General features: G+C 45.3%; 1 protein-coding gene across 13 annotated transcripts in view; it reads left to right on the top strand.

The window, feature by feature from the left end:
- Positions 1-27628, top strand: part of DNAH8 (dynein axonemal heavy chain 8) — a 176269-nt gene that overhangs the window by 132252 nt on the left and 16389 nt on the right. For all 13 annotated transcript variants that reach the window (XM_069954878.1, XM_069954875.1, XM_069954872.1 and 10 more), the window contains 8 exons: positions 4570-4752; positions 6635-6740; positions 15797-16049; positions 16128-16318; positions 18410-18531; positions 22335-22453; positions 25610-25812; positions 26959-27032. In XM_069954878.1, coding sequence (XP_069810979.1) covers positions 4570-4752; positions 6635-6740; positions 15797-16049; positions 16128-16318; positions 18410-18531; positions 22335-22453; positions 25610-25812; positions 26959-27032 — 1251 coding nt within the window. The remainder of the gene's footprint in view (positions 1-4569; positions 4753-6634; positions 6741-15796; positions 16050-16127; positions 16319-18409; positions 18532-22334; positions 22454-25609; positions 25813-26958; positions 27033-27628) is intronic.

A 27628-nucleotide genomic window follows, 5' to 3' on the forward strand; every position in this document is an offset into this window, starting at 1 on the left:
TAATAGGGCCCTAATTATGTGACCATTAGAGATGAGCGAACCTCGAGCATGCTCGACTTCATCCGAACCCGAGCATTCGGCATTTGACTAGCGGTGGCTGCTGAAGTTGTATAAAGCCCTAAGGCTATGTGGAAAACATGGATATAGTGATTAGCTGTATCCATGTTTTCCAGACAACCTTAGAGCTTTATCCAACTTCAGCAGCACCCGCTAATCAAATGCTGAACGCTCGGGTTTGGATGAAGTCGAGCATGCTCGAGGTTCGCTTATCTCTAGTGACCATCCATATGTTGAAAAACTATGACTTTTAGTATGTTTTAAAGAGGTTATCCAGCGCTACAAAAACGTGGCCATTTTCTTCCAGAGACAGCCCCACTCTTGTCCCCAGCTTGGGCGAGTTTTGCTGCTCAGTTCTATTGAAGTGAATGAAGTTTAATTGCAAACCGCACCTGAACTGGAGGCAATTGTGTTGTGCCTGAAAGAAAGTGGTCATGTTTTTGTAGCACCGGATAACCCCTTTTAATGCCCTAATTGTTTAAGACTTTTACTGCATACTGGAAGTTTTGAACACTACAACCTCTAGCATATACTGAAGCTCTACAGCTCTCAGGATATGCTGTAAGTTATAGTTTCCCAACAAATGAACAGGCAACACCTTTATTGACTGGGGGCACTTTAAAGAGTAGTACTGGTGAACATCCAGGGTATACTGATAGTTGTGAGATAGTTGTGAGACATGCTACTAGAAGCCCTGTTATCAATTCTAGAAGTTGTAGTTTGTCTAAAGATTGTGTGACAGGACCAGGGGCAAAGTAGTGGATGGAATGTATGTTTCACCTAGGTTCCTGTCATATGTGTGTTAAATAGGCAGGCAGGTTGTTAGGATAGCAAGGAGAATATGTTTCCTTGCTATAGGTTTTGGCAAAGACTAGAAAATAGGGCCTGGCTGCTTTGGAGTAGGGGAGAGATGGGTGGGCTCCTACTCCACTTGGCCACTCCAGGTATTGGGAGTGACTCTGGTTACTCAGGTGCAAGCCTGTGTGTGCTATAACAGGGCAGACAGCACAGAAGATGATGGCTCTCTCTGCTCCTGGGTAAAACTTCATTGTAAGTAACAAAGTGCTGCATGTTTTGTTTGAGAGCTGTGCAGTAGGCTCAGCTCTGGTTAGTGAGTTGATAACTGTTTAGTTAGTCGCCAGACGGCGTAGGTTTTCTTTTGTATTATTGTTTCTTTTATCTGCTGCAAAGAAAAATAAAACTGGTTGCGGCCAGTTGCACCTTACTTGCTGGTGTGGACTGTGTTTTGTGCCAAAAAGCGCCCATCTAACCCAGGAGATGGTGATCCCATGAGCTAATCCCCTCACAATTGGTTTCACAAAATTTTATATGTGCACCCATATGGGAGTGCACTCAGCATTAACCTTCCCAGACACCTCTACCCACCCTTGGCAACGAAATAAAGATATGAGACCATAATTTAACTTGTGGAAATATAAGGCCACAGTGTTTATTTAAGGTTTACTTTACACACAACCTGTTTAACTCTTCTTATAACTCATAAATATCATAAATATATAGATATAAATAAATATTAACTAAAGCAGATCAAAGCTAAATTGTCCGTCCCAACAGGGGTGACATCCCCAAACATGCCAGCCTAAGCTGAGCATACCCCAAAAGGGGGCGTGGCCCATTCCACAAGAACTTGGCAAACCCAAATTGAAGATATCGAGCCCGATGTCCGAAAAATGGACACCATCAGCTTGGTAAAGGCCAATCACAAAGCCTTCGAGATCACAATGGCGGTAAGACAAACCACCATTGGAAGTGAGGGATCTGCCAACCCCTCTATTAAGCCTTCGTCTGATGTGCTCAAGATAGAAAAATCCGTGGTAAGACCAGATCAACCTAGGCACTATTTCAGGGAAGGCCAGAATGCAGTGGGGGAATGAACTGTGTAAAACATTAAACGTAAGCTTAATATCATGGAATAACAGATTAGTCTGTCTCCTCCGAATATCTTTGCCTCCTGCATGTACTACAATGACTTTAGGAGGAGGTGACACAACACTATTCTCTTCCACCAAACATAATAATTGGTTCCAACGAAGACCACATACCCCACCCCAATAAATGGCTACCTCAGGAGACAATCCTAGATTAGACGAATACACCCTCTGAAGTGCTCTCCTATAGGCCCAGTACACATAAGAGTGCCCCAGCACCCATACAACAATGGGGGAGCGACCTAAAAGAAAACAAATTATAAACATAAGTGGGGGCGAATGTACAGCTTGAACCTGGCAGACTTCCATCTACCCAAACGTAAAATGTTAGTGGGTGAAAGACCAGACACATACGCTTCTGTAGCTGCCCCAATACGAAATGAATGAGCATTAAAAGCACTACCATCAACACCCAGCTTACGCAAACAATGTTAAAAAACTGCTGAAAATTGGAACCTGGACAAGGTCGAAGGTGGTGAAAGCGTTGAAACTGCAAACGAGACAAAGAGTTGGCAATATGGTTAGAAACTCCAGGGACAAATTTTGCCTTAAGCCAAATATTAAGCTTGAAACAAAGCAACACCAGATGCCTTAACAACTTGACCACCACCTCTGACCTAGAGGAAAGGCAATTCAAAGCGTATAAGACGTCCTTATCGTCTGTTCACACTAGAATACATTTTTTTCTAAAACAAGGACCCCAGACAGAGAGAGAAACAACCACAGTGAAAAGCTCAAGGAGGACAACCCCATTAACCCCATTCTCCACCCATGTAGGATCCCAGGGACCAGCACACCAGTGCCCCAACCAATATGCACCAAAACGAAGCAACCCGGCTGCATCAGTAAACAGGTTTAGGGCAGACGCCTCAACAAAGTCCTCTGTCTTAATAGGCTGTCTTAATATCATTACAGCAGGAAGTCTAGGTCTGAAAGGGGTTAGAAAGTTTGAGTCATTCAGCCGATAGATAGATGAGTACAGTCATCCGGAATGCAGGTGCACAAATTCATCTGTATTATGCACATGCAAGACTAGCCAATGGCTTATTATCCACAAGAATGTTGTGGATGTTAGCTCAATTGATTCCAGGATGGGGTTGAGTTTTTTTTTTGTAGATCAGTTTCAGTTTAGCTGTATCGTTGGCCCCACGAACCTCAGTCCTACAGTGTCTAATGTACCTTACGGGTATAAACCCACACACCGTATACGCAGCAGATATGCAACAAAAACGCAGAAGATTTGTTGGTACAGATTTGATGCTGTGTTCAGTTATTTAGATCTAATCTGCTGCGAGTTTGCTGCGAGTTTGCTGCGTATCGCAGCAGCAAATACGCTGCATATACGGTGTGTGGGTTTATACCCTACAGGGGGAAACTATGTTGATCATTTTCTTCCATAGATTTAAATAACTGTATATTGTCTGGTGTTCTCTGAGAGAGCAGGATCCCCTGAATCAGAGGACACATAAACTGATGGCATTCAGTGCCTCCGTCAGCTCCATTTAAGGCTTAGTTCACTTTAGCGCTTAAGTTGGAAAAATATATTTATTAAGGGTGCGTTCACACATACAGGATCTGCAGCAGATTTGATGGTGCAGATTTGATGCTGTATTCAGTTATTTAGATGAAATCTGCTGCGGATCTGCAGCAGAAAATCCGCTGCAGATCCGTTACGTGTGAATGTACCCTAAAGACACCATTTGTTAATTCCATTGACATTCTTTTGTGTAAAAAAAAATCCTATGTGCAGACTCCGTTGTCTTATCTACAATCTTATCCCTTCTATTCAACATTAAAGGGGGTTATCCAGCGTTAGAAAAACATCTTCCAGAAACAGCACGACTCTTGTCCTTTGGGTGGAGTTTTGCAACTCAGTTCCATTGAAGTAAATGGAGCTTAAAGGAGAAGTCCAGACAGACCTCTTTTTGTCATTAGTGCTGGGGAAGGGGAGGACCTGACACGGCATGTTACAGGTCCCTCAGACCAGGAAGCGGTCAGGGACCCAGGGACAGGACCAGCAGTATGTGGCCACCAGCGCTGGGGCCAAAGAGGTGTCCCGATGCAGTTGCCGGTGTCTCCCACTGTCTGTAGCCGACATGACAACCCACTCAGCCAATCACTGGCTGTGGTGCTGTCCTGTCTAAGTCAGTGATTGGCTGAGCAGGCTGTCACTCCCAAGACAAGCTCGTCTCAGAAGTAACAGTGTCTACAGACATCGGGGGACACCAGAGATCTTTGTTATTTTTTCTTCTGTAGCAGCAACATGTAAAAAAAAACACACCTGAACTAGAGACGATTTATGTTGTCTCTGGAAGAACGTGGCCATGTTTTTCTAACGCTTTTCTAACCCCTTAAAGATTAATGAACAACAGACCAGATTGTTTTGCTCAATTACCATTGACGTGTCGGGGGTGACACCTCTACAGATCTGTTTTGTTCTCCACCACTACATCCTGCTTGTAGCTTTAACTCCCCAGTGAATCCTCTGGTATTGAGCATGTTGTCATGTGGTATCACTGTTCAGCTGATTTATTACTTGAGTGTCTATCTCCTCATTATGCAGGTGAAAGTTGGTGATAAAGAAGTAGATGTAATGGACAAGTTCAGACTATACCTAACCACCAAGCTGCCAAATCCTGTCTTCACTCCTGAAATAAGTGCAAAAACCTCAGTCATTGACTTTACTGTTACAATGAAAGGAGTGGAAAAGCAGCTTCTGAGAAGAGTCATCCTTTCTGAAAAGCAGGTAACATGGTCTCTCCACCATCTCCTCTAATAGCAGCTTCACATAACAGCAAGAGTGTTATTGCACCAAGTACAATATAAAGCTTGGGTAACATGGAAAATGTTTCATTGGAGATATACATTGGGAAAATTTCCTGACATATGCCACTATATAGGTGTACTGTACAGTGGCATGCATCACCCATAGGGTCCCATGTAAAAGGAAAAACAAATTGCCATACATTTTTGGGGGATGCCTCTGCATAGAAAATCACAGTCAACATCACTTTTTCATATGCAAAAAAGGGAATACCAATGTATTCCTCTATCGGTTGAAACTGGATGGACATAATTGACATATGGATCAGAAACTGTATAAATATAGTCTAAATAGTCAAAATAGATAAGAGAGAGATAGATGGAGAGAAAGATAAATATATAGGAAACCGCAGCAGTCAGATTCTTGTGTCAAAAGCGTGTGGTAGTTTATTCCATCATGCAGTACAGGTTAATTGCAACGTTTCAACTTCATCTCACCGTCTTTCGCAAGCATCAAGCTTCAGAAAGACTGTAAGATGCAGTTGAAATTAACCTGTATCACCGGGCTGCTCACACACCTCCGGCTACAACAGTGCTCCCCCAGCCCCATTCCTCCACCCCCGCGCCGCAGGCTCACACACCTCTGTCCACCGCTGCCGCCCCGGACCTCTGCACTGCACTCTGCCCGGCACCCGGACCTCACAACAGGCCACAACTCTGCCCGGACCCAGACCTCAACCTCGCTGCCCCAACAGAGCAGGATCCAGGACAGGTGAGATTACCCCTTAGGACTACTACTCCCACCATGCTCTGCTGACAGGTCATGATGGGAGTTGTACTTATGCAGCCTGTGGCCATCCAGGTTGCAGAACTACAACTCCTACCATGTCTTGCTAGCAGGCCATGATGGGAGTTGTACTTCTGCACCCTGTGGCCATCCAGGTACACTAGGGGCTGTGTGGGTACTTGGGATGTATGTTGGCATACTACACCATATTGAGAACACTTTTTTTTCTCATCAGGAAATCCTGAAGGCTTTTCCTGATGACATTTGAGGCCTCCTGATCAGGATTTCCTGACAGTAAAAAACTGACACGGACGTGTGAATGGGACCTAAGAAAACTCTGTCCTCTTGACTTGTTTAGTAAACTTGGTGACAACTTTATTCCAATTTGCAGAGAACCAGAGGAGCTGTACACCACACAGTTTGCAGCACATTTTTGGTTGCCATGAGACAAGAACCTCAGATCTCAGTTCAGAGATTTGCATCACATGAAATCTGACACAAAATTCTAAACAAAATCTCCTTTATGGTGACAGAACACTCTAAGTGCTGCCAAGAGAGTTAAGTACACTATAGAGCTTCACATGCCCCTTACTTTGGAACACGGTATCAATATGAGCTGAAAAACTCCACTGGTTTGAGCTTCTGATGTGCACAGGGCACTATTTTATATTACACCCAGGAGGACATTGCCTAAGGGTTGCCTTGCAGAAAGAGCTTCTGATCTTCAGGACCAGATTCTTACGTCTGCTCTGCTGGTTGGTGCATTGGCCTCCATTCAGTACTTATACACATGTAGCTTTGCTTTGATAGAAAATTATTTATGTTGTGTTCAGTCATCATCTCTGGTACAAACCTATCCATGTCTTCAATTGAGCTGTATTGTACTGGAGTGCATTTAGGCTCATAAGTTCCTGAGATGTATGGATACAGGCATTAATAGTAGTAGATCAATTTGATTTGATCTACTAGTATTTTAGAAACTTTGTCACATACTGTACAAGGTTTGATCACTGTACACTATAGTTTTAATATACAGCTAGTTATTTGCTTCTCAGCCTACTTTTTGACTGTTTCCCAGGAGTTGGAACATGAGAGAATTAAACTGATGCAAGAGGTGAATGTGAATACATGCAAAATGAAGGCGCTGGAGGATGGTCTGCTCTATAGGCTGAGTGCAACTGCAGGTATTGTTTGTAGATAGAAATGATCAGGATTGTTTTACAGTACATCACCAGTTTATGCTACTGTAATGTAAACTATGGAGTCACACTCAATTCCACCAGATGAAAAGCTTAGCAGCATAATTAGTATACAGTAATTTACAAAAAAATACTGCACCCACATAGACATGTCAGATTGCTGTAAAACTCATCATGCAATTACATTTCCAACCCATATGTAATGGTTACAGATGTGGTGTGAATAGACACTGGGTCTAAACATAAGGGGTGTAAAAGTGTTTCAGAGTCTACTTTTAGGTAGAGTGGGGACGGACAAGAAAGCACAGCTTAAAGGGAGTCCCTCATGACAGGGATTGACAGGACAGTAGCAGGTCAGATAGAGGGCAACAGGCTCTGGGTGAGCAGGAGGGGAGCTCGTGGACAAGGGGGGGGAGGAGATCAGTGGAGTGTGGAATGGTAAACAGAAGAGGGGATTGGTTAGGAGATAGTGGGGGGAGTAGTTTAGGAGCCAGGGTATAAATGTTAGTCTTAAGGGGGGGTGGTCACCCATTTGTGGTTTAGCAGGCAGTGATCGTATTACCTGTCTGCTGTTCTGTATCTATTGCCTCATGTCTTCTGAAGCACTGATGGAGAGGTTGAGGAGGATGGCCGATGAGCGGGGCCAAGAATGGCTGCAGACCCAACTCCGAGGTCTGCTGGGGTCTGGGGAAGCGGCGCCGCCAGCTTCTTCCCCTCCGAGACGGACTAGGAGGACCCGGCCTCCTGAGCGCCTGAGCCCTGAAATGACCCCCCGGGTCCGGCGCCGAATTGGGAGCCCCTCCAGGGACCCTCCGGGTGCTGCCGCGGGCAGGGCCATTTCCGCCCAGCGTGCAGGATCCGGGAGGAATCCCTCTGCCAGGCGGGACCCGCAGCTGAGGGGAGATGTCCTCTCCCCTCCTTCAGATGACGTCGCGGGTGGATCGGGGTCCGGAGCGGCTGGTGGAGCGAGGCCTGCCGGGAGAAGAGCACCAGCTCGGCGTGGGACCGCTGCGGCGAGAAGCAGCAGGGGAAGGAGGCGGGGGCCGCAGTCGGCGGCCCCTCGGCGCAGAGAGAGCAACGAGCAGGGTTCGCCTGGTTCGGACGCCAGCAGCCGTGGTCAGGCTCCCGAGGATCGGCGCCACTTACCGGCGGAGGTGAGGGGGCGGAGCCGTGCAGGTTCGGAGCGTCGCAGGAGTGACGACGAAGGGCGACGTCATCAGCCACAGCCGGAAGTGCCCCTGCGTCAGCCACCGGAAGTCGTCCGTCAGAGGTCGCCGGAAGTACGTCATCGAGGGGCGCCGGAAGCCAGCCAACACAGACCGGAGGTCCAGGAGAGAGGGGAAGCGGTGCAGCCGGACCCAGGAGCGGCCGCTGTTGGGCCCGCCGGTCCCAGACAGCCGGGTGAGTGTGCAGCGTTTGCAGCGCCCGCAGTAGTGACAGCGCCAGCGTTGGGGGGACTGGGCAACGCGCAGCTGGGGGGCTTGGGGACTTTGTTGTATGGGCTGCAAGGGTTTTTGTCTGCTTTTGGTGCGGGAGGGGGTGGGGGCGGATCGCCATTACCTGCATGGAGGGGGGTTCCAGGGGTGGCAGCCTGTGTGACAGGGCCTAGTGGGGGTGGGACGATTGTGGAGGCACCAGCCTCTGGGGGTGGAGGGGGGTTGACCGGTATCCAGGGTAAGGATGCGGAGGTGGATGGGGAGGGAGAGTATGTGAGATTGGGGGATGCGGCCCGGGGGGAGGTTTATGTGTGCTTTGAGGGGCCGTTGGGGGCGCACCTCAAACCGGAAGTAAGGGAGAAGATATGGCGGGGGGAATATGTTGAGATCTTTTCACTATTGCCGTTGGAGAAGTTTAACCTAGATAAGGTAAAGCCTTCTGAGGAGAAGAAGGACAAGGAAGAAAAGAAGAGGTATAGGTTGATACCTCGAACTTTTACTAACTGGTTGCAGGCGTTCTCCATTCTGGCCAGTGTTATTTGGGAAAAGGCGCCGGAGCATTGCTGCGGCCTTTTTTGTTATCTGGACGCAATAGGCGAGGCCTATAGAGTGTATGGGGGCCAGGCCTGGCTTCGTTATGATGAGGGTTTCAGACAGAGGAAGGCTTTGCGACCCAGCATTCGTTGGGATCATAAAGATATTAGCTTGTGGTTACGGGTAACGGCGCCAGTGCGTACAGGTGGGGGGTCCCAGTCCTTTCCCGGGTCCGTCGGAGGTTCTAGCCAGCCCGGACAGTCGACGGCAGCTCAACGCGGGCTGTGTTTCCTCTTTAACGATGGAAACTGCAAATATGGAGCAAAGTGCAAGTTCAAGCACGAGTGCTCATTTTGCGGAGGTACCCATGGGGCGACGCGGTGTTTTAAGAAGAACAGACAGCAGGGGGGAAGGGACGCAGTTGGAAAAGGGGGTGACGCCGGTGCGTCTGGAGGCAATGCGGGGGTTTCTAAGTAGATACCCGGATCGTGCTGCGGCGGTGTTGTTGGAGGAGGGATTTACGGTGGGGTTTCAGATTCCGTCTGTGGGACTCCTAGGGGGGGGGGAGATGGTGGGGAGGCGTAACTTGAAATCGGCGGTGGCACACCCGGGGGTGGTGTCGGCGAAATTGAATAAGGAAGTGACTCTGGGGCGGATGGCGGGTCCGTTCAGTGAGCCTCCGTGTGTGGATCTGCGGGTCTCGCCGTTAGGGGTGGTGCCGAAGAAAGAACCGAACAAGTTTCGGTTGATTCATCATCTCTCATACCCCAAGGGCTCCTCGGTGAATGACGGTATAGATCCAGAGCTTTGCTCTGTGGTGTATACCTCGTTCGATGAGGCATTGAGGTGGGTTCGGCAGTTTGGAAAGGGGGCGTTGTTGGCAAAAGTGGATGTTGAAGCAGCTTTCCGGCTTCTTCCGGTACATCCGGATTCCATGCCACTGTTGGGCTGTTTTTGGGAGGGGGCGTATTTTGTTGACCGTTGTCTGCCGATGGGCTGCTCGCTGTCCTGCGCTTATTTTGAGGCGTTCAGTACGTTTTTGGAATGGGTGGTGAGGGATGTGGCTGGCTTGCGCTCAGTCATCCACTACTTGGATGATTTTTTGTGCATCGGCCCAGCTAATTCAAGGGTGTGTTCGGTTTTGTTGCATACGTTGGAGGGTGTTTTTGCTGATTTTGGGGTTCCCCTGGCAGTGGACAAGTCAGAAGGGCCGGCCACGGCTTTGAACTTTCTGGGCATACGGATCGACACGGAGCGCATGGAGTTTAGCTTGCCGGAGGATAAGTTGGTTGACCTCAAGGCGCTAGTACGGAGGGTGAGGGGGTTGCGGAAGGTGACGCTCAAGGAGTTGCAATCCCTCCTCGGCAAGCTTAACTTTGCGTGTCGGATTATGCCTATGGGGCGTGTTTTCTGTCGTCGCCTGGCACAGGCGACGGCAGGGATTGCGTGCCCCCATCATTTCGTGCGGCTGCGGCGAGAGCTGAGGGATGACTTGGTAGTGTGGGAGTCGTTCCTGGTGTCGTATAACGGGAAGTCGCTGATGATGGACTTGGTGGTTGAGGCACCGGATTTGGAGTTGTTTACCGACGCAGCTGGGGTTGGGGGTTTCGGGGTGTTTCTACAAGGGAGTTGGTGCAGGGGCGGGTGGCCGGAGTCGTGGCTGAGGGCGGGGTTTGTAAGGAACCTTACGTTGCTCGAGCTGTTTCCCATAGTGGTGGCGGTTACCATTTGGGGGAACAGGTTCAGGAATAAGAAAGTGCGTTTCCACTGTGATAACATGAGTGTGGTCTCAGCAATTAACGGGTTGTCGGCATCATCCCCCCCGGTGGTACGGTTGCTGCAGCATCTTGTATTGCAGTGTTTGTCATTGAACGCTTGGGTGGTCGCAGTGCATGTGCCCGGCGTTTCTAACTCCATTGCTGATTCTCTCTCTAGTTCACAGTGGGAGCGTTTCCGATCACTGGTTCCGGACGCGAACGAGAGGGGGGATCCATTTCCGGAGGACTTGTGGAAGCTGCCCTTCGGTCGGCTGAGTGTCTGATTAGAGAGTCGGTAACCCGGAATACGTGGCTAGGTTATGAGGCGGCTTGGGCGCAGTGGGTGCGGTGGCAAGATATCTGGGGATGTTTGGGAGAAGGGGAATGGGGTTTCTTGTTATTGATCGGTAACTGCCGGGAGGAGGGCTGGTCAGTCCCGAGGTTGAACAGGATGTTGGCGGGAGTGGCGTTTGGTTGTAAGTTGAGGGGCCTCCCTGACGTCACGAAGACCTTTTTAGTGCGGCAGGCGGTGAGGGGTTTTAGGAGAGGTTACCGGGTGGCGGATCAACGCCGCCCGGTGTCGTTTGGGGTGTTGGAGGCATTAGGGGTGCAGGTAGGGTTGTTGTGTCGCTCGCCCAGTGAAGTTAGGTTGTTTCGGTTGGCCTTCTCCTTGGCATTTTTTGGGGCGCTCCGATTGGGGGAGTTGGTTAGCCCATCTGTCAAGGTACCAGGGGGTTTACGGGGTGAGGATGTGGAGATTTTTGAGGATCGGGTGGAGTTTAGGATTCGCCGCTCAAAGACGGACCAGAGGGGTAGGGGTAAGAGAGTGGTGCTGTTTGCGGTCCCGGGCTCTCGAGTGTGCCCGGTAGCTTGTTTGAGGGCGTATGGGCAGGGACACTGGGGGGGGGGGGGGCCGTTGCTTCAGCATGATGACGGTTCCTTTTTGTCTCGGTTCCAGTTCATAGCGGTATTCAGGAAATGCCTGGGGGCGGCAGGTTTTTGCCCAGGAGAGTATGGTGGTCATTCATTCCGGATTGGTGCTGCAAAGGAGGCGGCACGGTGGGGCCTGAGTGAGGAGGTGGTTCGACACATTGGTCGTTGGGAATCCGAACGTTTTCGTTCCTACATCCGCCTGGGGCGGCTGGAGGGAACAGGTAGTTAGAAGATAGGGGTTGATTGTGAGGAGGGGTAGGGGTGGATTGGTTAATGGGTGTGTTGTTCCCGTTGTTGGTTACCTGTTTTTGTTTCCTCCTCAGGTCCCCAGCCGCGTTTGGTGTGGATACTTGGACACTCTTTTGTATACTGGGGAGCGCTACGTGCTGCGGTGCGGCCGGACGGTCGACAATTGGGTATCTCACGCGAGGAGGCGGTGGTTCGCTGGCTGGGGGAGAGAGGCATGACGTGGAGAAGAGTGCTTCCAGAGGTCCAACGTTATGTGAGGTTGGACAGGGAGCCTGATGTGCTTTTACTTCATGTAGGGGGGAATGATTTGGGGGCACGACCGATTAGGGAGCTGGTGGCTGACATGAAGTTCGACCTTCTTCGTTTGTGGTCGCAGTTCCCGAGGCTTGTGACCATCTGGTCGGATATAGTGCCGCGTAAGGTGTGGCGGGGGGCGCGCTCGGTAGCGCGCATTAACAAGGCGCGGGTTAAGGTAAACAGAGCCATGGGGAGGTTTATGGCACGTAATGGCGCGGTGGCAATACGCCATATGGACTTGGAGGCGGGAGATGGAGCATACTGGAGGCGAGATGGGGTGCACCTGAATGCCGTGGGCACCGACATGTGGTCGTTGGGTGTCCGGGACGGGATTGATGTGGGGCTCCGAGTGTGGCGGGACGCCAACACCTAAGGGGTCAGGAGTTGGCGTCTGTGGCGGTGGGGGTCCTCGGGGTTGGTGTGGACTTGGTCGTGGTGGGAGGGGACCTCGGAGTGGTTCCGGACTCCCGGGAACAGGAAATGTAATTATTGGGTTGGGCGGCTGTAGTTAGCAACCATTAAAAAGGGTACAGTTACACGCACACAGGTGTTTAGTTGGTGCCTCTGGGTTATGTGGCCCGTCGGCCAGAGGCAAATCCTGCGTGCTGTTGGGGTTAAGTCAAGATAAGCCGCCTGAGGGAAAATTTTGGGGCTCCGAGGACCGCCCCGTCAAAATAAATATGTTACGGTTATTGAGATGTTTTATATTGAGATGTTTTATATTTGGTGTAATAAACGGCTGCTGTGGCCATTTAATTCCAGAACGGTGTCTGTGGTCATTGGGGAGAGAGGGGATCAGTGGGGGGAAGGTGGGGGGACCTGGTGAGGCGAAGGGGCCTTGGCAAATTCCCTAGTCAAGTGGGGACGGACAAGAAAGCACAGCTTAAAGGGAGTCCCTCATGACAGGGATTGACAGGACAGTAGCAGGTCAGATAGAGGGCAACAGGCTCTGGGTGAGCAGGAGGGGAGCTCGTGGACAAGGGGGGGGAGGAGATCAGTGGAGTGTGGAATGGTAAACAGAAGAGGGGATTGGTTAGGAGATAGTGGGGGGAGTAGTTTAGGAGCCAGGGTATAAATGTTAGTCTTAAGGGGGGGTGGTCACCCATTTGTGGTTTAGCAGGCAGTGATCGCCCACCCACCCACCCTCCCTTTCTTTTCTTTCTTTTTTTTTTTTTGGTCATGGGTACTCTGTTTGGGTCTCTGGGGTTCAGATGGGCAGCAGTAGTGGTTGGTAGGGTTATGGCAATTGTCATGGCAGCTGTGTGGCGGTGGGGGTCCTCGGGGTTGGTGTGGACTTGGTCGTGGTGGGAGGGGACCTCGGAGTGGTTCCGGACTCCCGGGAACAGGAAATGTAATTATTGGGTTGGGCGGCTGTAGTTAGCAACCATTAAAAAGGGTACAGTTACACGCACACAGGTGTTTAGTTGGTGCCTCTGGGTTATGTGGCCCGTCGGCCAGAGGCAAATCCTGCGTGCTGTTGGGGTTAAGTCAAGATAAGCCGCCTGAGGGAAAATTTTGGGGCTCCGAGGACCGCCCCGTCAAAATAAATATGTTACGGTTATTGAGATGTTTTATATTGAGATGTTTTATATTTGGTGTAATAAACGGCTGCTGTGGCCATTTAATTCCAGAACGGTGTCTGTGGTCATTGGGGAGAGAGGGGATCAGTGGGGGGAAGGTGGGGGGACCTGGTGAGGCGAAGGGGCCTTGGCAAATTCCCTAGTCATGTACCTTTTGGGATCTGTGACAGCTAGACATGACTCTACCGCACACACTGGAAGACATTTTGTCCAGTTTACTGACTTTAAAAGGAGACATCATTTGACTGATAGAAGCAGGATGGTCATACTGAGGTCATACTAAGGGCCCTATTCCACCGGACGATTATCGTTCAGATTATCGTTAAATCGTTCGAATCTAAACGATAATCGTTCGGTTGAAATGCAGTAACGATTAACGACCGAACGAGAAATCGTTGATCGCTTTATAAGACCTGGACCTATTTTTATCGTTGCTCGTTCGCAAAACGTTCGCAAATCGTTCGCATTGAATAAGACATCGTTCGGTCGTTCGCAATAGATACGAACGCAATAGCGAAGAAATACGGAAGAAGAAACGATCGCAATTACGATCATAAGTAACGATTATCGTTCCATGGAAGTGAGTGAACGTTTTCAGGTCTTTCGCAATAGCGGTCGTTTGAGATCGTTAATCGTTAACGATTATTCTAACGATAATCGTCCGGTGGAATAGGGCCCTTAGTCAAAATCTAGGCCATTCGAGATATTGGAAGCAGCTCCAACACTTTCCTTGTCCACCATTCAGACACAGACGGTCCTTCTACTTTACCCTCTGTCTCTATCTGGACCATTTCCAGTCACCTAGCAGAAGGAAAGTGCCTTAAAATGCCATGGCACTCTTGATGATTTGCAGTTAAAGTGGAGTTTATTATAACAATGTAAGTTTCTTAGTTCCAACCAGATAGTACAGTATTAAGGGTATAAACCCACACACCGTATATGCAGCATATTTACTGCTGCGATACGCAGCAAACTCGCAGCAAACTCGCAGCAAAATCGCAGCAGATTAGATCTAAATAACTGAACACAGCATCAAATCTGTACCAACAAATCTGCTGCGTATTTGTTGCATATCTGCTGCATATACGGTGTGTGGGTTTATACCCTAAGAGACAATTTGTGTAGTAGGCAACATTTTGGCCATCCCGAACCTTTGTCAAGACCAAATCTCTGTTGTGGGGATCATTTGGATGGCTAGGGTCTGGTGGAGAGTGTGATGATAAGGGAAGGACACACTGCCCCTGCTGGAGTGATGAAGTGGAGAGGACACACTGCTCCCAGCTGGTGTGTTTACGTGGGGTTAACACTCTGCCCCCTGCTGTTGTGATGATGTGAGTAGCCATCACATAGGACAGTCGGTCACCAATAGTAGTGATACAAGGACACTAACAGTCACATGTGTTGTCTGCCATGGCTTTCAGTTCAGGACAATGCTCTCCACACACAATAAGGTTTTTCAATGGATGTCTCTACCAAATTGTAAGACTTCTGTAGTCTGGTTGCCAGATTTATCGCCTATTGAGCATTTTTGGTGACCAGTATCACAACCTACAAGTGTGCAGGATCTACAGACACAGCTGCTACATCTGTGACCAATTATACCTCAGGAAGCCATACTGGACTTATATTCTCCAGTAGTATCTCAACTTGTATCTAGGCTAGAGGTGCCAACAGGGTTCTAGAGCCTCTGCTAAAATGTACAGTTTTCGACAGTAAACTTCTCCTTTTGCTCTAATATTATAATTACATACAAAGATCATCATCACACATCGGAAGCTTATTTCCATTCCAACAACTCATTCTGGTTTATTTTTGTCAATGCATGTAGTGAAAAAAAAGAAGGTCAAAACATTATTTCGCAACATTGGCCAAACATGTGCAAACAATTGTTATGTCTCACCTGTCTGCGCTAGCCTTAGACCTTGATGTGAAGTGAGAACTGGATCCAGTAGAAAGGAGAAGTTTTAAGTCCTACCATTGTATGTCTCTTTTCTTTGGATGCTGCTTGTAGCCTTAGCTCAATGTCTGTTTGACTTTTAACACGTTAAGAACAATTTTTATCAACTATCTTTTCAACTTCACAAATGTGATTGCGTGTGTAAGGACATGAAGGTTCTGTAGTAATGGTTTATAACATTTGTAATGTGCTCAGGCTCTTTTGTCTAATATTACATTGTGATTTAAGACCAGCAACCGCGATTCACTCCAAATGCTGTGCGTAATTTTTGTTAACATTGGGTTTTACTTATTGTTAGGACTTTTAGTGGAAGATCAATCTCTAATGGAAGTTCTGAAAATTACTGAGCAAAGAGTTAGTGAAGTGAGGGCGAAGCTGCACATCACTAGCAACGCAGAAGCAAAAATCATCAAAGCCCAGGAGGAATATCTTCCAGTGGCCACACGGGGCAGCCTTCTATATATCCTGATCACAGAGATGAGCATAGTCAACGTCATGTACCAGATGTCACTTGGCCAGTTCTTCAAGCTGTTTGATAGATCCACAGCCAGGTAGGAGATGTTCTCACCCTGTCTCGTGGGCCTTGTGATTATCTTGTACGATAATCCTGCTCCTATTTCATCTTGCAGATCAGACAAAAGTCCCCATCTCCAGAAAAGAATAAGCAACATCATTGAATATTTAACTTATGATGTTTTTAGATATTACACAAGAGGTTTGTATGAGAGGCATAAATTCCTGTTTACTCTGCTTCTGACGCTTAGAGTCGACCTCCAGCAGGGACGTATCAAACACAAAGACTTCCAAGCTCTTACTCAGGGTATGTGAAACTTTGTCTCCTAAGAGGGGTTGAGCCACTAACAATATTTATCACCTATTCACAGTATAGGCAACAAATGTATAATCACCTAGGGTCCAACCAGTAGGATCCCCAGCATTCAGAAGTATGGCCCTTGAGTCTGTTATATGAATGAAGTGGTAGGGAACCTGTGTGACAGATGCTCCTTTCGCTATTTCCTGGCTGTTGTACAGCAGTAGTTCTCTTCTAGCACTTAACGAGGGTCCCAGCAACAGTAGTCCCATCAATCTAATTAAGAAAATATCCAGTTAATAGTCTTACACTTATACACTTATTGTTCAGGTAAATGTTCAGGAAAGGATGCGAGCGTAGTCAATATCTGATGTTTGAGCCATTAAAATGAATAGGGCCCATGCACAGATACATCGGCATCCCATTTTGACAGATTGTCTGTGCATACATGCTATGGAAGGCAAAGTCGTGGAGTGGACCCTCGCGACAGTCTCCGCTCACCATTCCTGTTAAAAAACGGATCCTGGTCTAAACATTCAACACTGACACTTTTAAACATGACTTCCATTATAAATGAAAGAATGAAAACGCATTCGTTTTTTTAGCATACACAAAGATGTGGTTGACCATGTTCATGTGTACACTGAAAAAAAACAGATGCATTTTGATCCTTTTTTTTATAATAAAAGTTAATAGAAAAACAGATGCACACACATGCATCTGGGTTTTTTTTGCAAAAAAGGATGAAAAAAATGCAGTGTGAACCCAGCCTTATCTGTGGAAAAAAAATCAAGCAGGTGTTCTAACAGGATAGTGAAATGTGATGTGAACAGGACCTAAAAGTGCTGCCTGGAGACCATGTCCCTGTTATGCATTACTTTCCAATGCAGACAGTTTATTTGACCTGGCTATATTCAGAGTTGTGGGGAATTTATCAAAGGTTTTTGTGTAGGTTTTGGTGTAAAATTGCTTGTTTTCAAGCAATGGCATATTTCCTTACAAATTTGCGCTAGGCTATGTTCACACAACATATTTTTTCGTATTTCTACGGCTGTTGTTGCTGATTGCAACAACGGCCATAGTAAATACGAAAAAATATGCTGGCTTGCTGTCTATGGGGTCCCGGCCGGAGCGTATACACATAGGATACGCTCCGGCCGGGACTCCTAGCGGCAGTTTTTTGTCAGTTTTTTGCGGCCGCAAAAAGCTCAGTTAGTTCACTTATTACCGCATGCTTCATAGTGTGCTGTGGTAAGTTCTGATGCGGGTGTGCACTGATGCGCCCACATCAGAACTCTGCAGACCGAAAGATCATCTGGTCGGTACTGCTGTAACGAGCGGGATGATCTTTTCAGAGACCGGCCGTTCCGTGACCCAGCTGGGTCATGGAACAGCCGGTCTCTTACGCCATGTGAGCATGGCTTTAGGGTGCATTCACATGTACAGGATCTGCAGCAGGTTTTATGGCGCAGATTTGAATTTGCAGATTTAAAGCAAGATCTGCTGCAGATCCTATACGTGTAAATGCACCCTAATGGTGCGTTCACACCTACAGGATCTGCAGCTGATTTTCTGCAGCAGATTTCATTTAAATAACTGAACATAGCATCAAATCTGCTGCAGATCTGCTGCAGTTCCTGTAGGTGTGAACGCACCCTTACAAAACATTTTTTAACTGTCTGGATTAAGTGCAGGACCCATTAGGGTATTCACATGCTGCAGTTTATGTTGCAGAAGTTTCTGTTACTGTTCTGTATATCAGAGTAAAACTTGCAGAACTCCATAAACTCACTGCTTAAACAGCCTCATTTTTCCTGTGGTGGTGAAAACTGGGAAAGTTCAGAGTAAACAAGCCCTTAAATCTTTATATGTTAAGAGTAGATGAGACCATGAAGCTTTTTTTTTTTTTTTTTTTACACAAGAGTGAACAAGTTCTTAAAATACATAAAAATAAAATAGACTTTCCACTCTGGGCCTTAGCCTTGCATTTACTTTTCCAGGGGTCCAACTTAACCGTATAAAGTTATTGTAGATAAAACTTCAGCAATTTTAGCAGATCCCATAGTGCACTTATCTCCCTTGTTGTGATTTGTTTTGTAGGAGGAGCTGCTCTTGACCCAAAAACTTATCCTCCAAAGCCTCACAAGTGGATTCTTGACATGACCTGGCTGAATCTTGTAGAGTTGAGCAAATTATCTCAGTTTTCAGAGATCATGACTCAGGTATAATGATATTGTTTGTGATATTCTTGTAATATTGGTGAATTAGGTGTAGTTTGATGAAGAGGATCTTCAGGTGTCCAGATTCACATCCAGCTCCCCCAGGAATAAAAGTTTCTTGCCTTCATCCTGTGTGTTGTTTCCGTAATATTAAGAGTTTATTCACATTACTAATGAGTCATTTTGGTGCATTTGGGAGCGGGACTTCCCCAGTGCGCCAACTTATTAGCATAGCGATTTAACTCTGAATATTATGGAAATGGTGCCACAGATAAAGGTAAGAAGATGATAGGGAGATGCCAGAAGATTAGATTCTTTTAACCTGCTGATAATTGCCCTTTAAAGTAAATCCTTCATCCCCTGACTGTCTACTGCGCTGGTAGCACAGCTACATAGATATCAATAACAGCATTTAGAACAGACCTTTGTTATTTATGTTTTACTTTTGGTGTCTACTTTGGACAAATTCATTCCCTATGGAGGTAATAGATAGGGTTGGACATCCAGAGCTGGGACCCTATTCTATGATGTTGAGCAGAGGAACACCTGTTAGAACATGTTCACATGGCTTATAACTATGTGGTTTGTGGCACAGAAACCGTGTTGATTTCCACATCAAAAACTATGTGGTGTCACCTTTGAAAATCCTGCTGCCATTTACTTCAGTGGGAGACCGGAAACCACATAGAAAAGAAATTACATGCCACTGAAGTCAAGAAAAAGGGTCCAGTAGATTTGTGTAGGTTCCAGGTAATGTTTAATGCCACAGGACAGGTTCATGGTTAGTGTCATTCACCCTACCATAATGGCTGCTGTCTTCGAGGGGGCCCAGTAGTGTAAGTTTTCTGATCCGATTACTTTCTTGGAAAGGAGCTGTTGAAGTATGAACACAATAAAGGTCTTAGCTGTCTGATCTAGTTTACTAACAGATGATAGACGCTCATTGATGTAACATTAATGGCGATGGTCCATTAGCTGCTCCAGGCACTAGACACTGATAGATGTTGAGCTGTCCACCAGCACCAGACTGCCGGTACATGCTCTGTAATTAAATGAATCCTGAGCGTGGTGTCTGAGGACACACAAAATGCCCTATCTTCATGGATCTGGACCCTGCTTACTCTGCATACATTACATACTAATCTGGCTACATGACAAGTAACACCGGATTGTATAGCAGAACACACGTCATGAAATGATGCATTAATGCTTAGATACTTATGTGTAACCTGCATCTGGCTTTTTTTTAAATCTACAGATGATGTTAAATTGCTTCCCACAAGCTTTTCATGACTTGTGCTTTTAGAGGATATTCTCTTGCAGCAGATTTGTTGCAGAATTTCTGCTATGAGCAGCTGGATTACTGCAGTTTTCATTTAAGTGTATTGAACAATTGTAGACATTTCCATTTTGCAGCACACCCATCAGGCTATGGAGGGTGCATACTGACTGTATGTGGCACCTCCATCATCTGGGGAGTAATTTGGCTACTACATTTAGCCAGGGCAGGGTTAAAGAACTTTGGGCGGTTCATGGTTGTGCCCTCCCTTAATTTTGCTGTTATCTCCCCCTCCTTATATTCCCTAGCTGCTTGACAGCCTTCAGTCTATAGAGAGGTTATTAGCCTATTTTGTTTCCCCTTCCTCCTGCTATTTTTTTAGTTGTTTTACATGGAAGTCACAGCAGGCAGAGGTTTGGGGTAGCAAGGCAGACTTGTATGGTTGGAGTCGTTGGCATATCGCTTGCTATCTCACCTTCTGGTTTCTAGGCACCAAGTGGCAGTTGGTTATAATGTTAAATTTATACAAATAAAATTGCTGCAGTCAACCACCATCCAGCACTAAATAGTTATTGACACTGTCACCCCCTTTTTGAATTATGATTTCTCTACACAGGTGTAAAGGGTAAATTTTACAGTTTTCATACCTTATTTTATATCATACGTCATGGTACTTGTTCCAGTGAAAAGCGATCTTTTATCATCTGCAAATTGGGATACCTGGGCAGGTCTTCACAGGAAAAGCATCACTTAGCCCCGCCCCTCCGTGATGTCATCGGCGCATAGACCTTTAGGCCGGCCCTTCCACTAGCCGTTGAGGGTGGGGCCTATGTGCCAATGACGTCACAGAGAGGGTGGAGCTAAGTGGCGCTGGGGGCAGGGCTAAGTGTCACTTTCCCCGTAAAGCCCCGCCCAGGTATCCCAATCCGCACATGATAAAAGATGACTTTTTACTGGAACAAGCACCATGATGTATGATATAAAATAAAGTATGAAAACTGCTAAATTTACCCTTTACACCTGTGTAGGGAAGTCAGAATACAAAAAGGGGTGACACTTATTTCTGGTAAAGTGGATTTGATGGTAAGAGGCGGGCTTGGTATGGAGCTCATATGCAGTCGTCCTTGGTGAGGTTTCACACACACAACTGTATTGATGCTAATTAATTTAATTTTTCAAGGAAAAGCAAGCAACACTCCTTATACTAATATTAAGCAGCACACTGATGACTGCTAAGAGCTGAAAAAGATTTTGGCCGTACTTTATGTCAATTTAAGGCCTGACATAGTATATTTTTTAAGGCCATGGCAAGCCCATACACCTCTTTTAAGGGCTATGAGCAGCCTAAAATAGTCTAGTTTTTTTTTTTTTACTTGCCTGAAAAGTGGTGAACCAGCTTAATAAGTTACCTCAATATGTCCTACAATACAGTGTTAGGGCCCCGGCCTGAGAGATCTGCTGTAGTGTTGCTACAAATGCTCATTCAGCCAATAATCAGTCCGTGTAAAAGTCTCAGTGATCAGCCGAGGAGTGGGAAAACACTGATTGCTGATGTGCAGTCCTCAAAATCATTTTTTCTTTAGTTTTATGTGTATGGGAGCAGTAAAAAATATCTAGAAAAGTGTACAGACCCAGAAATAAGACAATGTAAGGAGAATTAGAAAGACAGAGCTCTTACCCCTATAAAGATTTATCCTTGAAATTTCAGTACAGAATTATTCAGCTAAAAATAGTAAAATAGTATAGAAAATAGTTTATAAAATGACTCAATATGATAATTAGATTATAAAAGTAATAAATCTGGGCCACCCTGAAATTGTTTAAATTGATCTGTGTGACATCTAGCGTAGCGACTTCAGCAGAAACAACAAAGAATATCATCCGAAACCTCATTTACTGCCCTCAGTGTTTCTTACAATAAAGATTTTATAAAGGATCATTACACAATATCGACGTGAAGGAGGAGGATGCTTTGTGAAGAACACTTGCAGGGCTCTATTTAGTTCACAAGTAAAGATGTACATTTCAGATAGCTGTCAGTGAACAGCTTTCTCTCCCTATCCGCACACACTGCACTTGTTCAAGCTAAGCGTGCATGTGTTCTGAATGGGAAGAGCGGAAATCGCTGCTGCCAGATTTTTCAGGTGGCGATTTATCTCCCTTAGAACAAAGCCAACATACCTAACCCTTCTTCCCACTGACAACTACTGTTGGGGGGAGAGTCGGGAGGCCCCATACTCATCATTAGATGTTCAGCCAAACTCACCAAAATTGTAAATGTTCTCTGCATTGATTTGATATACTATTCATACCCCATAGTGCAAATGTGTAATGTGTAATGACTGACCAAAATAAGAGCTGCATGGTAGGTGTATGCGAATTATCAGGAAATTACGGGCCTTACCAGCTGCAGATTTGATTTACTCATACAAGTAACCCTAACACAGAACTATAGTTACAGATCTTCATTTTTGTATCCACAAATATCCTCCATTAGTTCTTATAAAGCAGATGATGTCATTTACAGGTGACCCAGAATGGAAAAGGTTGGAGGAATTGGTTTGATTGTGATTCCCCCGAAGAGGAAATTATCCCTGATGGCTACAATAATTTCCTGGATAGCTTTCATAGACTCTTACTGATCAGGTATGGAATGGTGACTATACAATGTATACAATGTATGTTTTAAATGTAGCGGTGGGTTGCATGCATGCCACCACTCCATTTATTCTTAATGGGACCTGCAGGTGGAGGCAGAGCCTTGCCCTTGGCTATCCCTGGCAGTTCCATAAAAAACAGAGTGGTGGTACACGTGCTAACCTGCCGCTCCATTTAAAAGTGAGAGGCTGTGATCTCACAATTATTTCCTGTCCTATAGATCACAGTGTTTTCAGTCTGTATTACTCTCAAACTTTTCCTTATGCATTAGCCCCATTGAGTCTAAAACCATGAAAAAATATGCAGTTCGAAGAGTATGAGTATGCGTCTGAAATCCAAGGTCATCCTAAGAATTAAAGTGTCACTGTCGTGAATTTATTATTTTTTTTTTGCAGAAATCAATAGTCCAGGCGATTTTAAGAAACTTTGTAATTGGGTTTATTAGCCGAAAAATGCATTTTTATCATGAAAAAGCAGTTTGAAGCTCTCCCCCCTGTCTTCATTGTTCTCCTATGGAGAGAGCTAAATAAAAGACCAAAACAGGACAACAAAGAGTTAATCTTCAAATACCTCAACCTTTATCTCCTCTGACAGTCACCACTGACCTCTCTGAGCTCTGATTACAGCCCAGCTCCGTGCCTGTAATCTTCTGTTATCTGCTTTCTGCTGTCGGCTAACTTCCTCCTCCCCCCTCTCCCTCTCCCTGCAACAAGTCACAATTTCCTGATTTTTTGCAGTGGATGGAAAAGAGGAGGGAGGGGGGACCTGGGAAAAGGCTTTTTAAATGCAGATAATGGCATATTAATAAACCCAAAAAAAAAAAATTCTTTTGCTGAAGAAAGGAGCGAGCAGTCCTCCTGAAACACGTCCAAGTTTTAAGGATAACAGAGCCATTTTTAAATAATCCCGATCCATAACCATACTCTCCACGGCATCTACTCTAAACATCAGTTTGAAAGAGCGCGCGCTCATCAACACGCGGACGCCGCACCATCTCAGAAAGAACACTCCAGACGTGCTACAACATCGTGCCATCCAGAGCACAAAAAAACCCAGATTCCAGGGAGACCAAGTCCATCTATCGGTCCACGAGAGCCGTCTTCGGAAGGGTGAGAGGTGGACTACTCCACCACCATTGTTCTAAGCTATTTTATACGATTACAAATAACAGCTACAGGACATCCGATATAGACCACGGCCCGTAACATAACATCATAGTACCACGGAGCCATAATATTACGGAGCTATATCTGAGCTATCTTTACTGCAACAACTTATAAAGTACATAGAACTTATAAGATAGACTGTATTCAATATTGCACAGTGGAGATTACGACAATGCTATTTTGCCGTTAAATACTAACATACGGTATAAGGATTCGGGATCACTCATTTGTATGGACCGACTGCGCCGGGCCCGGCGCAGCCGAAGTCCACTGGGCTCGCATTGATATTATTTATTTATTTATCTATGTATCTCACTTTTTAACTGATATTTTTATTTATCCCAAACCCATTCAGACTTCCTATATTTTCATTTTCATTTTTTCATTTTTTACTTTTACTTTTATTTTTATTTTTATTTTTATTTTTTTGATAAAAAACTTGATCTTTATGATTTTGTGTTTTTTATAGAAGTGCATTGTAATCATTATTTTTTATCAATTCATAAATTCTTTTGTGATACATTAAACATTTAGTATTACTTAGATCTTTCTTGTATATATGGTGTATACTATTATAACTTAGATCTATTCATATATATGACTGTTCCCAAACATAGGATCATACATTACATACTATCTTACACAAACTACTATCTTATATAGGTTATCTCACCCTCTTCTAGAGCGCCTACTACTTTTCCATTTTCTATTATCCAATACTCTTCTCCTAGCGCTGAGACAGTAGTGCACTCGAAGTAGGTGATTTTCCATATACATTAGTGAGGTGCAGCGAACCCTTACCACTATATCTCATCATATTAATAAACCCAATTACAAAATTTCTTAAAATCGCCTGGACTATTGATTTCTGCATAAAAAAAAAAATACGAAAGTGACTCTTTAAAGAAGTTCGGTAAAAAGTATTTTTTAATATGTTATTACTTTTTTAAAGTTAGACAAATTCCTAATATACATTAATTATGGGAAATGCACATATTGTGCTATTTCCCTTAATTTAGTAGATCAGGGAGACTTCAAAATCTCTCAAAAACCGTGTAACGAATCAGGTGTAATTCCTAAGGAGTGTCCAGCAGTGGGCGCCCTATATGTATAAGTCTATGGCACTGTATTGGCTATGAAAGTCTATGTAATCTAATGTGGTGTAATGTACACTATGCGTTATTGATGCAGTACATTTATGGAATAACTAGGGGAGCAAGAATGCTTGCCCCCCAAATGGAGGGCACTGAGCAAGGAGGGAGAGAGGTGCCAGTGCATCTACCTCGCCCCTTCCTCCCTGCTCAGTGCAGTGGGACAGATACACACTACTACTACTCCCATCATCTGCTCATACTATGTGCAGATGATGGGGTAGTAGTACCAGGGAGATGGGGGATGTTGGCCAGGAGGGTCTTGGTGATGGGGATCTCCCTGGTACTACTCCCCCATCTTCTGCTCACCTACGGGGCTGTATAAGGCATCATTTTTTGCGCCATGATCTCTAGTTTTTATTAGTAATATTTTTTTTCTAGATCAAACGTATTGATCGCTTTTTAGTAACTTTTTTATACATAAAATGTAATTTAAAAAAAGCAAGCTCATTTTTTTTTACCATTTTTTGTTCATGTCCTTCACAGTGTGGGAACAATATTGATAGAGCCTGCCTGTGCCTGGGGAGGTAAGCTCTATACCTCCAGCAGTCAGGCCATACAATCGAGACAAGCTGCGGGGGTCCCGATCGTTAAGTGACAGGAGATGCTCCTGTCACTTACACTTAAACGCTGTGCATTGTAAATTACAAACCTCCGGCACTTTCTGGCATCAGTTCATTTGAAGGGGAAAAAAATTGTTGAGCTAATCCTTTTAGCTTTATTTGCATAGGTATAGTCCTTGGTGATGAGACATCTAGCAGCTAAAATGCTAGCATCACATTATATCGTACTGGGTGTAATCTGTCATTCTTCTGCTCACATAACAGGGCTTGGTGTCCTGATCGTACTCTGCCTCAAGCTCGGAAATATATTAGAGATTCCTTAAGCGCAAAGTACACAGAACCTGATGTTTTTAACCTTACAAGTACTTGGGAAGAAAGTGACTCTCACACCCCACTCATCTGTCTCCTTTCTATGGGCTCTGATCCCACAAATGAGATTGAAGCTCTCGCCAAGAAGCTAAAACTTGGTGAGTACTGAAGGGACAAAGCCGCCATTATCAAACCCCAGGACCCTGCAGGTTCATTAACCCCTGCTCCATAGGCAGTAATTGTGGGATGTAGCACAACTAATTCTGCCTCCATGTGCAGAATGAGGCAGTAAGGAGACAGGGGTGATACAGGGGACATGTTGTGGACGTCTCATCCAGGGTGCAGTCTGTTCTACACAGGTGTCTATTCTATAACCTATTTCAGCATGTGCACAAACCCAATATACAGTGGCATTATTACATTACATTAGTCCTAATAGGATTTCTTTAGAAGAATTACACGCCCCAGTGAATAAAACACACTAAACCCCTCATAGAAGTCTGTATAATCCACAGAAATACTGAGTAGGGTTGAAGCGGTCTTATATAGGGTATAGAAATACTGAGTAGGGTTAAAGCTGTCTTATATAGGGTAGGGTTGTAGAGGGTTATATAGGGTATAGAAATACTGAGTAGGGTTGTAGAGGGTTATATAGGGTATAGAAATACTGAGTAGAGTTGTAGAGGGTTATATAGGATATAGAAATATTGAGTAGACTTGTAGAGGGTTATATATGGTATAGAAATACTGAGTAGAGTTGTAGAGGGTTATATACGGTATAGAAATACTAAGTAGGGTTGTAGTGTTCTTATATAGGATATAGAAACACTGAGTAGAGTTGTAAAGAGTTATATAGGGTATAGAAATACTGAGTAGGGTTGTAGAGGGTTATATAGGGTATAGAAATACTGAGTAGGGTTGAAGCAGTCTTATATAGGGTATAGAAAAGCTGACAAGAGGTACAGAATACTGAAAAGCCATAATAAATACAATACACATCCAGTGGTGGAAGTTTGTGAATAGGGCATAGTGCAAATTTAAAAAGGTTAATCTGATGGATGTGTCTTTTTTTTCAACTGTACCAACTATGTAAGGTCTCTACATAGACTACAATGCCGGTCAGTCTGGAGGGGCAGGAGCGGGTGGTACATAATGCTTCAGTGTCAGGGGCCTCTTCTCCTCACACTATTATCGCCAGCTTTGTTACAGGCTATAGGCATTGATAACGTGTCTCTTCAGGATGTAACGTTTCAAAATGTTTGCTGTACTCACAAATGTATTACCTGCTGTCTGCTCTGATACAGAATGTAGAACCACATCAATGGGACAAGGACAAAGCTTTTACACACGCAGACTCATACAGATGTCTCTGCAACAGGTGAGTGTGCGACACAGACACCATCAGAACACAACACAAGAACATTGAACAGATGATGCAGAAGGGAAAAGGTCATTTACCAAACCCATCACAATATCTATTCAAAGAAACAGCAGGCAGACAAGGACTCTTTCTAGGTTCATTGTAAGTCTGTGCTCATTGACAGATTCAGCTCCGTTATATGCTTTATAAATCACCAACCTCAACAATATTATAAAAACAAGATAAAGCTGCTAGTTGGAAGTAAAAGGACACCCCAAACCAATGACAACTACGTAAAAAGTGTTATCTAAGGAACAGAACTGGTGAGAACATATGAGGCCTCACTACAGACATCACATGAATGGGCACTTACATCAATGTTTTCATGGATGTATACACTGCCCAGTCTGCCAGGATCCCTTCTGACATTTTAGCCCCTGTCTTCTAGGTGTTCTACTCACCTAGACTGCTTGTGTGAATACTTTAATTCCTAAAGACTCTTATTTTCTCAGTGACATTCTGCTTCAATGGACCATTCATGAGATGGGTACTCAGCCTTATACAGGACTGGTAAAATATGGACTAGGTGCTGACAGGGGTTCTTCAAGGAATTT

This window comes from Dendropsophus ebraccatus, chromosome 15 (genome assembly GCF_027789765.1).
Source record: "Dendropsophus ebraccatus isolate aDenEbr1 chromosome 15, aDenEbr1.pat, whole genome shotgun sequence".
Taxonomy (NCBI): Eukaryota; Metazoa; Chordata; class Amphibia; order Anura; family Hylidae; genus Dendropsophus; species Dendropsophus ebraccatus.